Consider the following 12,305-nt stretch of genomic DNA (forward strand, 5'->3'; position numbering starts at 1 on the left):
TGTATTTTAAAGAAAACTGATTATTGACTGTGGCTAATAAATATTTTAAAAATATATAATTTGTGGGGGTGCCCAAGTGGCTCAGTCAGTTAAGCATCTGACTCTTGATCTCAGCTCCAGCCTTGATCTCATAGTTCAAGCCCTGTGTTGGGTTCCATGCTGGTTGTGGGAGGCTACTTTAAAAAACAAATAAATAATTATATGTTGGTTTTGAACCATTCTCTGTCCTTAGGAACTTGAGAAACACTTGTAGACTTGTGGTTTCCAAGCTTTTTAAAAGCAGCTACATCCTTTTTAAAGTTAAAAAGTTAAATCTAACATAAAAACCCATTATGTAGAACAGATAAAAATACAGCAGTGTATACCAAGGACCCTTTAGCTTTTCTTTGCCTCCATCTCTATTAGCTCCTTCAAAGCTACCTTATATTAATGGGCAATCTGAATAAAAGCAGTATACTTGCTTACATATGTATTTCTGACTGGTTCCTTGATACCCCCTTCTAAAAAGATTGCTACCTCTTGGGCCCTCATATGGAGACATTTTAGAGCCACGAATGAGGAAACAGAGCTGCCCTAATAGAAACAGAGATGGTATAGGAACCCTTCCTACTCAGCCTGGTCCCCTCCCCCTGTTTCCCCATAGAGCCTGCTTGAAATTTCTATACTACAGAATATTAAGAGTTTCTCAAAGCACAGCTGGAAAACTTCTGTTACTTCCTAAGGCTATTGATCTATTGTGCTGCTGCTCTCGACTAGGTCACTGAAATAATGGGGACCTTGAGATAGGTGTAATGGAAATAAACTAATTCTGTTTGGCTATTTTCTGAAATCACTAGTGTGTCAGTAATTACTATATTATATATAGTTTTGGTAGCCATCCCTTAAGAATGATAAAATATTACTGAAAGGGCAGCTAAAATATTGAAGTGGTTGGAAAGAGAAGAGATCTGACTAAAAAAAATTGTAATTATTTAGTCTGGAAGTACAAAGGCAAATGCGAATGATTGATGTCTCAAATATCGTGTATGGATTGGTGAGCAGAGATTAATGTTAGTATACTTGACTTGAAGTTACCTAAAACTTAGAAGCAATAAATCAAGACATGAAAGGAATCTTTCATACCTTAAAAAGCAAGTACTTATGTCATGGAAACTGTTATCCTAAAAAATTGCAATATAAACTGAATTCAAACCTATAAAAGTATTTAAGTTTATAAATGGTCTCTATTAAGAAAACCTAGGTAAGATGATTTGGAATAGAGAATCTAAGAGTAGGAAAGAATCTTAGAGAAAATTTTGTATAACTTTTTCAGTTTTTAAAGAAACCTAATTCAGAGAAATCAAGTCACTTGCCTAAGGTTACACAGAAAGTAATAAAGCAGGGGCAAAGCAAAGTTCAAGATTTTCTTAATCTAGAGTACTTTCATCTTGGTGCTCACAACATACATTTTTAATTTATGAATGCAAGAGAATGGTAAAAAAAAATTAATCCTCAAAATTATATCATGTGATAGATACTATTACTGTCTACACTTTTATTGAGGAAATGAAGACTGACTCTCAGAGGATAAGTAAACTGCCCAAGGTTTACATTTCATAGCAGTACTAGATACTGAACCCTGCTTCTACTAACTTCAAAGCCATGCCCTTAATTGCTACATTGTGCCACAGTTTCCATATACTCTTCCAGCTAGGTGACCTTGAGTTGTTACTTAACCTCTCTGAACTTCCTAGTGTTGGGAGAACAAACCCACCAAGAGATCATTTTAACATAATATGAGAAGTACAACATTGAAATACAAAATAGCATTGGCTGCTCTAGAAATTTGGAGGCATACGGAAAGATAAATTGTGGACAGACTTGAATGTAGGTGTATAATGTTTGGCCTTGACCACTTAGGCATCTGTTGCTGAACTATTAAAAGGAGTTGATGAAGTATTTTAGGAAGATTAATCTGTGGTTGAGGAAGCACAAGAGTGGAGACCAGGAGATTAATTGAGAAGTATAAAATGGTATGGATCCTGAAGTAGGATAGTGGCAGTGAGAAACAAAAAGGACAGATGTGGGATGCTGTGAAAGAAGACTCAGTGGGACTTAATAGTTACTTCATATGGAGGGAATAGTTGATAATGACTGTCAAAGGAATTGTGGATGTTAAACTGAAGAACCTCGTTTAAGTTAAAAGTTTCTTTTTTTTTTTTTTAAAGATTTTATTTATTTATTTGACAGAGAGGGAAATCACAAGTAGGCAGAGATGCGGGCAGAGAGAGGGGGAAGCAGGCTCCCTGCTGAGCAGAGAGCCCTATGCGGGGCTCCATGTGGGGCTCGATCCCAGGACTCTGGGATCATGACCTGAGCCGAAGGCAGAGGCTTTAACCCACTGAGCCACCCAGGCGCCCCAAGTTAAAAGTTTCTTATGTATCTCATTATTATTAATGGATTAACTACATATAGGTAATTTAATAAATGACTTGTTGATTAGTTCAGCTGTCACATAAAGATTAATATGTCTGCCTTCCTTAGATTTGTGGAAGCCCTTTGAAATACATAGTATAGAGTTAATTGTGTGTTAGATACTTAGCTAAGCACACTTGATACTAAAATGAAAAACAAGATAGGCACTGCCTTCAGTGGTCTTACAGTCTAGCATTCCTTATCTAATATTTTAAATTTGTAGCTTTATTACTTCATAATAATCAAACATTTTCATCATCCATGAGTGTGAGCATTTAAACAATCATGTAATTCTCCGTGCAAGCAGTATCGCCCTTAAGGGGGTGAAGATTATTTTGGGGGGTGAAAAAAACTGTACTCTTCCATATGTAAAACACAGATATACATATAGGACATAAAAGGATATACAATATATGGTGGTATTAAAACTTCATTGGCGGGGGCTATTATGAAAAAAAAAAGTCTAAAAAGTCTCCTCTGTGGTGAGAGGGTGCTAATGAAAGTTTCAAAAACTAAGCTAAATTTATTGCAGTTATAGTTACCAAGGGTTTTTAAAGGGAACAGATCCTTTAATTCCTTAGCCAACTAGTTAAAAAATTCAGATTTTTGACAATTAAGATTTTTCCATGTATTTCACATATAGGTATATGTTGTTGGAGGCTATGATGGACAAAACAGACTTAGCAGCGTAGAATGTTATGATTCCTTTTCAAATCGATGGACTGAAGTTGCTCCCCTTAAGGAAGCAGTGAGTTCTCCTGCCGTGACTAGCTGTGTAGGCAAATTGTTTGTGATTGGTGGAGGACCTGATGATAATACTTGTTCTGATAAGGTAAGCCATGTTCTCTTACAGAAATTACCAATTATGTATACGGGAAGAAAAATACAGAAAGCTTATCAAATAAATAGCAAGGTCCCTTAGTTTGAGGAGCCTTTTAAAAATTGTCTAGTACTTTATACTTTGGGGGGAAAACACAAAGTTTCAAGTTACTGAAGTGAAGTCCTAATATATCTAACAATTTTTTGTAAAAAGCATTATTTAATCTTTTTGAAACAAAACTAATCTCAGCATGGGATATTCTACTAAATAGTTTTAAACCTTTTCCTGCTACAGTTTGATTCCTGTAGAATCAAAACATTACTCACAAAAAACACAGTTGGGAAGTGAATTAGCAGAGGATAAGATACAGTAACTACACTGCTTCTACTGGGTCATCTTCTGCATACTTTATAAGTATTTTTTAGAGCCAAAAAGAGGAAGAGAAACATCTATAATGTCAATAGAGGACAGCTAAGAGTTGCTGCAATTCATTGAATCCCTGGGACAAAAGAATATTTGCCTTCCTGACACCTTAGAAAATACTGTTATTCTGGAAACTACCGTCTGATGCCAAACTGTTTAGCAATTGTTAACTAAATTTTGTCAATTATTTATTGATTTTATTTATTTGAGAGAGGACACGGGGAGGAGCCTGGGGAGAAGGACAAGCAGACTCTGTGCTGAGCACAAAGCCCAACGCAGACTCCATGTCACAACCCTGAGATCATGACCTGAGCTGAAACTAGGAGTCAGACACCTAACTGACTGAGCCACCCAGGCGCCCAGTCAGTTATCTTTTTAATTAAATTTAATATAATGTGGTCAAATGTTACTATTTTAGAATTCAGAATTTGTGATCATTCAGAGTATACTGAAGTTTCTTGTGTTCTTTTGCAGAAAGGACTTCCTAAAAGCATAAAGAAATTGTATACAGATTGAGGCATAGTTATCCTGTATGACACAATTTTTTAAAAATCTGGACTGTTGAGGTACCTGGATAGCTCAGTTAAGTGTCCAGCTCTTGATTTCAGATCAGGTCATGATCTCAGGGTGTGAAATCAAGCTCCACATTGGGCTCCATGTTCAGCAGGGAGTCTGCTTGAGATTCTCTCTCTCCCTCTGTTTTTCCCTCTTGCACCCCAACTCATGTACATTCTCTCCTCTTTTCTCTCTCTAAAATAAATCTTAAAAAAAAATGTAGACTGTTCAGTGGAAATAAGTAAAGAAAACCTATCATGATAGTGTAGTATCCATTCATCCTGGAAACAGCTTGTGTTTATTATTCTATTCTGCTTGATAGTAATAAATTTGCTTTTCTTTTGAGAATTTTATAATTCAGGCATTTCTCTATCAAGCTAACCTCTCTTAATTCTGTGAATTAATGTGAATTAATGTAATTAATGGGATTTCATTTTTAATTGTGTTTCTATAAGTAGACTTTTATTAAGTAAATTTGCATTTTGGTTTAGAAATTTCAATAAAATATTTCTATATATTACTAGGTTCAATCTTATGATCCAGAAACCAATTCTTGGCTACTTCGTGCAGCTATCCCAATTGCCAAGAGGTGTATAACAGCTGTATCCTTAAACAACTTGATATATGTTGCTGGTGGGTTGACCAAGGCAATATACTGCTATGATCCAGTTGAAGATTACTGGATGCATGTACAGAATACATTCAGCCGACAGGTAATGACATAAAATAGTCCAAAAGAGAAATCAATCTAGGAGGGACCAAATACATGACCATTATAAATATACTGTAATTTCACTGTTAATATCATTCATGCATGCTGGAATTATTTCATAATTTTTAAAACCACATAAAGCATATGGTATTCCTGTTTTAAACTTGTTTCAGGGAATTGTTTTATTGAAATACCTTATTTTTTACCATCCCATGGTGAAGCAGCCATTGTACTTGGGCTGGTCGGTTTTTTTTTTCCCCTGACCTCTTTCAGAATCTACTCCAGTCCTTATCCCTATCTCTTATGTATTTTCAGAGAGAAGAAATGCTCCCAAACTGGTTTCTTTCCTTCTGTGGTTTTATTGTGAAAGAAATGGCTGGGGGCACCTGGGGGCTCAGTCGTTAAGTGTCGCCTTCAGATCAGGTCATGATCCCAGGATCCTGGGATCGAGTGCTGCATTGGGCTCCCTGCTCAGCAGGAAGCCTGCTTCTCCCTCTCCTGCTCCCCCTGCTTGTGTTCCCTCTCCCACTGTGCCTCTCTCTGTCAAATAAGTAAAATCTTAAAAAAAAAAGAAAGAAATGGCTGGACTTAGGTCTCATCCATGCACACTACCTATACCCCTACTCCACCTCCACCCCTTGCCTCCCAAAAAGCCTCTGCTCAGCCTTTGATTCATGGCCCTACCCTCCTTCTAACCACCAAAATGCTTGATGGCTCTAATGCTGGAAATCTAGATCTACCAATGTACTAGTCTAGAGTTATTTTCTCAGAGGTCATTACTAATAATCTCCTCAGTCTCATCCATATTCTCTTATTTTCTCTGTCCAGCCCTTAAATATGGATATTCCTTGAGTCTCTTTTCCCTGCCTGCTTCCTAGTTTATACTCCATTCCTGAGCGGTCACATTTATTGCCCAGTACTAATTTCAAATCTTTTATCTTCATTAAAGCCTCTCTCTCGTGCTCCAAACTCAAATTTCCAACTGCTTATTTGATTTTTTTTTAAAGATTTATTTATTTATTTATTTCACAGACAGAGATCACAAGTAGGAAAAGAGGCAGGCAGAGAGAGAGGGGGAAGCAGGCTCCCTGCCGAGCTGAGAGCCCGATGTGGGGCCTGATCCCAGGACCCAGGGATCATGACCTGAGCAGAAGGCAGAGGCTTCAACCCACTGAGCCACCCAGGTGCCCCAGCTTATTTGATATTTTTTATGGTGTCCCAAGAGTTCAAACTTAAAACAGAATTCAACTTCTTCCCCAAGCCTGCTTTTTCTGTTTCCAAACAACCTGGTTAATGGAAAACCTAGTGAATGGAAAGGTCCTTTGAAGGACCACTTCATAGTTACAACAAACTGCAGTTTCCTGTTTAGGATTGATCTTCCTTACTCTCACAACACTTCTGGCACTAGATATGTGGATTTATTCCCACACCAACTAATTCTCCATCTCCTGCTGAATGTCTTACAGTTCAGTTCAGTTCCAACACATCTGCCTGGAGTTAGCGCCAGATTCCACAGGTTGAGGGCTCCGTTCTCCAGCAGACTGCCATTGCTTCTGACACCAGCCGCTAGTTCCAGCTTGTCCCCCAGTACTTTTGACTGACTGGCTCTAAATTAACATTCCCACAACCACCTCCCTGGGTTCAGTAATTTGCTAGAACAGTTGACAGAAATTAGGGAAATACTTGTGTTTATCAGTTTATTATATAATAAAGGATATCATAAAGGATACAGATGAAGTGGCACATAGGGTGAGGTCCAAAAGAGTCCCAAGCACAGGAGCTTCTGTCCTGGAGCTGACGTGTACCACCCTCCTAGCACATGGATATGTTCACTAACCCAGAAGCTGTTTGTATCCTGTATGTGGGGAATTTTTATGGAGGCTTCATCATGTAGTTATTAATATAATTTCCAGCCCCTTTCCCCTCTCCAGAGAATGGCAAGTGGGGATGAAAGTTTTAAGATAATAATTATGGCTTGATCTTTTTGTTGACTAGCCCTCCCATCCAGAAGCCTACCAACAATCGCCTCCTTAGAACAAAAGACTTACCACTTGGGAAATTCCAAGGGATTTAGGAGCTCTATATCAGGAACTAGGAGCAAGACCAATATGTATTTTTCTATTATTTCATACCTAGACTTAATTTCTTAGAGTTACCTCACTTTCTCCTAAATTGAATTCAGTATATCAGTTCTGTGTCCTCAAGAGTGTTTCCTATTCTTTTCCATTCCTGTAGTTCCTGCTTTGTTCAAGTTCTTACCAGTTCTTCCCTAAACAAAAATAATAATATTCTAATTAGTGTTCTTTAATGTCTTGCTTCTCTCTCCATTTTGCCACTGGTTATTTTCCCATAATTCTTACTATGTTTCTCTCTGATTGGAAACATACTGAATAAAATCCAAGTTTCCCCCACTTCATTCTAGGCCTTCTGTCGTCTGACCTCTGCTTGTCTCTTCAGATTCACTTTCTGCAACTTCATCCCAATTATGTTAAGTGTCTGTTAAATTGCATTTGCTGTATAGAGCCTACGTGTTCTTGACTTGGTTCATGATGCCCTCTCAGACTCTAATGTCTTTTCTATCTTCTCTACTTGTAATTCTACTCCTCTTCAAAGGACCACTTCATAGTTACAACAAACTGCAGTTTCCCTGTTCAGGATTGATCTCCTTCTTTTCTGATCTGTCACTGCACTTGCATTTATATTATGGCAGTCATAATCTGTTATGGGTATAAATGTTTATTTCCATATCAGAATTCCATCTTCTTGAGAATACTGTTTTTTCTAACTCATTTTCTATGTATCTTGCATTAATTGGTGCTCAGTAAATATTTATTGAATAAGTAAACAAATGAGACAGTGCAGTAACAAGGGACCTGATTTTAAGAGTCTTATATGCAAGATGTGTAAGAGATATAGACTATAAAGAAAATGAATAGGGTTTGAATGTAACACCGTTTTTCTAAAGTTTTTGACATTGAGGTATAATCTCTAATTAGTAATGTATTCAAAGTAACATTGCCTCACCTGATGAAAGGGACATAATAAGACCTTCATGGTACAGAGGAAATATAATATGACCTTCAGCTTCATGGTACAGAGGGAGTATAATCTTCTATCCCTCATATATCACAGTTAAGAAAAAATGAATCACATTTCTCTAGCTGAGTGGCCTCTCCTGGAAAGAACAGTCCGTAGAGCTGAGGTGTGCCCTACCGTATAGAAACCCATATTATAGTCACATTCATCTGTGTGACAAGTGTTTACACTTATAAATTTTTTTTAAGTAAACTGTACCCCCAACATGGGGCTTAAACTCCCAGCCTTGAGATCAAGAGTCACATGCTTTGCTAACTGAGCCAGCCAGATGCCCCAATTTCTGAATTCTTTAATGAAAGCTAATCTTTATTGGCTTATAGTGGGTATTTTTTTAAAGGATTTTATTTATTTATTTATTTGACAGAGAGAGAGCGAGAGAGGGAACACAAGTAGGGGGAGTGGGCGAGAGAGAAGCAGACTTCCCACTGAGCAAGGAGCCTGATGTGGGACCCACGACCCTGGGATTGTGACCTGAGCCGAAGGCAAACATTTAACGACTGAATCCCCTAGGTGCCCCTTACAGTGGATATTTTAAAGTACAATGCATTTTCTTTTTTTTTTTTTTTAAGATTTATTTATTTATTTATCTGACAGACAGAAATCACAAGTAGGTGGAGAGGTAGGCAGAGAAAGAGAGGAGGAGGCAGGCTCCCCGCTGAGCAGAGAGCCCAATGCGGGGCTCTATCCCAGAACCCTGGGATCATGACCTGAGCCGAAGGCAGAGGCTTTAACCCACTGAGCCACGCAGGCGCCCCAAAAGTACAATGCATTTTCACCAAGAAGTACTGTTCATTCAGAACTTGACTATACTATAGAAAATGATAACAATTTAGGAAGATAATTTCCAGCATCTATCATAATACAGGGCATATAATGAATATATTTCTAACTACATGGTTGAGATAAAGCTATGAAAAAGCAACAGGACAAATGGTACATTTTTTTTCTAATTAATAACAGTGACTTTGAAAATTTCAAAGGAAAAACACTTAGCTCAGAAGTATATTAAATCTATGATGACAAAATCATTGAAATCCAAATCAAATATTCTACGTCAAATTTCTTGAAGCAAAAAATACTGAGATTTCTGGGATTATCTTTTCTCCTCAGTCCATTCTTACTACCAGTACCCCAAGTATATCTGTGTAGGGGCGCCTGGGTGGCTCAGTCAGTTGAGCGTCTGCCTTCGGCTTAGATCATGGTCCGAGGGTCCTGGAATCCAAGGCCCACATCGAGCCCGTGAATCGGGCTCTCTGCTCAGCAGTAAGCCTGCTGCTCTTTCTCCCTCTGCTGCTTCCCCTGCTTGAACTCTCTCTCTCTGTCAATTAGGTAAGTAAAATCTTAAAAAAGATCTTAAAATCCTTAAAAAAGAATCGAAGAATATCTTTGTAAGCATTATTGGTAGGTAATTATTGAACCATCTTTAAGTGTTTGCCTACCATTTAATGCTATAGGTGAAAAAGGGAAAATCAACTGTAATTTCCTATTAGACAGTTTTTTGAGTCAAACTTTTTTCTTTTTTCTTTTTTTTTTAAGATTTATTTATTTATTTGGCAGACAGAGATCACAAGTAGGCAGAGAGGCAGGTAGAGAGAGAAGGGGAAGCAGGCTCCCTGCTGAGCAGAGAGCCCGATGTGGGGCTCGATCCCAGGACCCTGAGATCATGACCTGAGCCAAAGGCAGAGGTTTAACCCACTGAGCCACCCAGGCGCCCCAATTTTTCCATTAAAAAAAAAAAAAAAGACTTTATTTGACACAGAGAGAGAGCGCACACAAGCAGGGGGAGCAGCAGAGAGAGAGGGAGAAGCAGACTCTCTGCTGAGCAGGAAGCCCGACATGGGGCTTGATCCCAGAACCCTGGGAGTTGAAGGCAGACGCTTACTGACTGAGGCACCCAGGCACGCCCCAATAAATTATTTTTCTTACTAGCTGTCACAACTTTTGAGATTCTAATAGAGTGAAATAAGCTACTGTATCTAATACAAGTAATTTCCTGATATGAAGGAATAACTGATTTCAAGGTTGCTTGCTTCATTTATTTCTGAGCATTATTACCTGAAATGACATTGTAATAAGATCCTATAATTATAATAGTTTAAGAATCATCATTAAAGTGACTGTAAGGTTCAATACTGTAGGCTAGGTTCTATCTGAAAACTGAGGATGATGCAGTTTTTTATTGTATTCAGAACTTTTTAGAGTTTATAGAAAGGGCTCACTGTGCTTTAGATGAAAAATGTAGTTTGGCACATAATTGGTATAATTCATGGGTATTATTCCAGATAAAAGTTGGTCATTCATTAATGATAATGGGGCAAGTTATTCTGGGTATGTATAAACTCTCATATAGGTACTTTCAAGTACTCATGAATTCTTTTAGACCTGAAGATATTACCTTCTGTTATACAAGTCTACCAAGATTTAATTTCTTCTTTAAGAGCAAAACTTAGGGGTTCCTGGGTGGCTCAGTCAGTTAAGCATCTGCCTTCAGCTCCAGTCCTGATCTCAGGGTTCTGGGATCAAGCCCCATGTTGGGTTCCCCGCTCACCCGAGAGTCTGCTTCTCCCTCTCCCTCCACTCCCTCCCCACCTGCTGATGCTCACTCTTTGAAATAAATAAATAAAATCTTAAAAAAAAAAAAAAGCAAAACTTATATACACAGCAAATCTAGTTAAGTAAAAATGTTTATTGTATTGATTGGTAGAACCCATCTCATTGTTAGTTATATAGGAACAGGATGATAGTAATTTGCAATAACTTTCTGAATTAAAGTAATTGAGTAATTATAATAATGTAAATAGAATGTTTGACCTGCAGCATAACCAGATCCAGGAGATAGGGAGACAGTTTTAGTGTAATTTCTTTCTTGGAAGAATCACCCTCATCCTTGCAAGAATATTTGTTTCTTATAGTAATTATGTTATTGACAGAGAAGAGTAAAATTCAGCTAAGAATCCCATTTTGTGCAAAGGTAAAATATTATTGGGGGAGTTTATATAACCCAGCCAAGGCCCCTAATAACAGTGCTTTGTTAATTTGTTTTTGAGTCTTTCTCTCATTCATTCATTTAGCTTGTGGGTAATCCCACATACTGAATAATGTTCCTACTCCTTGGTCATGTAATAGCCACTTGCTGTAATAAAGGACCTCCCTGTAATAGGAGAAGCAAGCCACACTCTTCGAAAATATTTTTGTTCAACTACTGTTAAGTTAAAACCCTTCTTTCAGTCCACTACCCCCACTTCACCTCCTGCGTTTGGCCCCAATCATAACATACATTTTATTTTAACATTTCATTCATGCAAAATTATCTAGCACTCACACACAGAGCAGGAGTTCAACAAAAGGGAGCTTATTTCATGACTTTTGTCTGCTAAAGCTTGTCTTATTTTACTTTTCAGCTTGCTACTAAATCCCTTGCCTTCCAGAGTTAATTTTTTTTTTTTTTTATGTATTTGGTTCAACAGGAAAACTGTGGTATGTCTGTGTGTAATGGTAAAATATATATCCTGGGTGGAAGACGGGAAAATGGAGAAGCCACAGACACTATTCTCTGTTATGATCCTGCAACAAGTATCATCACAGGGGTGGCTGCAATGCCCAGGCCAGTGTCCTATCATGGTTGTGTGACTATACATAGATACAATGAAAAATGCTTTAAGCTCTAAAGCCAGGATACCTCACCCAAGAAGCCACACTGATCCAAGATGAGAGGTTTTAAGAACTCCAGAGTGGGAACTTGACATATCTCCTTTTGTGCCATGTACACAAAAAAGTAAAGACAATAATTGTGGTGCCTTTCCCCCTGAAATATCGATCTTTCAAACTGTAATAAAGTCTTTCCTGTAATTGGAAAAAAAATTTTGTTGTTGAAGGTAATAGTGGTTAAAATATAATATAATATATAAAATAGTGGTTAAAAAATACTTTGTAAGTATTTGTAAGAAATTCATGTGGAATAGGAAATAATGTCTGCCTGTGTAACCTTTAGGAATTTCTGAATGGTTTCTCCATTGATATGCGTTTATCTGTAAGCCTGTATATTCCTTATTTTGTCATATATGTATAGAAAATTGCATGACTTAGGCTTCATTTAGGTTAAATCACATAATGCTTAGAATGCTTACAAAGGGGAGAAATCAGTTTAAAAAATCTTTTTCACTAAAAATACATCCAAACTGATAAATTTTATTGAAGGTTTTTTTCAATAACTGATAAAAATGTAATGACAACAATTTGAATATG

At 37.5% G+C, this 12,305-nt stretch overlaps 1 protein-coding gene across 6 annotated transcripts in view; it reads left to right on the top strand.

The window, feature by feature from the left end:
• KLHL24 (kelch like family member 24) overlaps positions 1 to 11,942 on the top strand; it is a 40,809-nt gene extending 28,867 nt beyond the window's left edge. For 3 of the 6 annotated variants that reach the window (XM_032875461.1, XM_032875462.1, XM_032875463.1), the window contains 3 exons: positions 3,098 to 3,286; positions 4,777 to 4,965; positions 11,528 to 11,942. In XM_032875461.1, coding sequence (XP_032731352.1) covers positions 3,098 to 3,286; positions 4,777 to 4,965; positions 11,528 to 11,728 — 579 coding nt within the window. In that variant the 3' untranslated portion in view covers positions 11,729 to 11,942. Of the gene's footprint in view, positions 1 to 3,097; positions 3,287 to 4,776; positions 4,966 to 9,617; positions 9,657 to 11,527 lie in introns of those variants that run through there. The other 3 variants (XM_032875464.1, XM_032875465.1, XM_032875466.1) reach the window with 3 other exon arrangements.
• Positions 11,943 to 12,305: the final 363 nt, after the last annotated feature.

The sequence above is a fragment of the Lontra canadensis genome, unplaced genomic scaffold (assembly GCF_010015895.1).
Source record: "Lontra canadensis isolate GAN:19392208 unplaced genomic scaffold, GSC_riverotter_1.0 scaffold56, whole genome shotgun sequence".
In the NCBI taxonomy this organism is placed as follows: Eukaryota; Metazoa; Chordata; class Mammalia; order Carnivora; family Mustelidae; genus Lontra; species Lontra canadensis.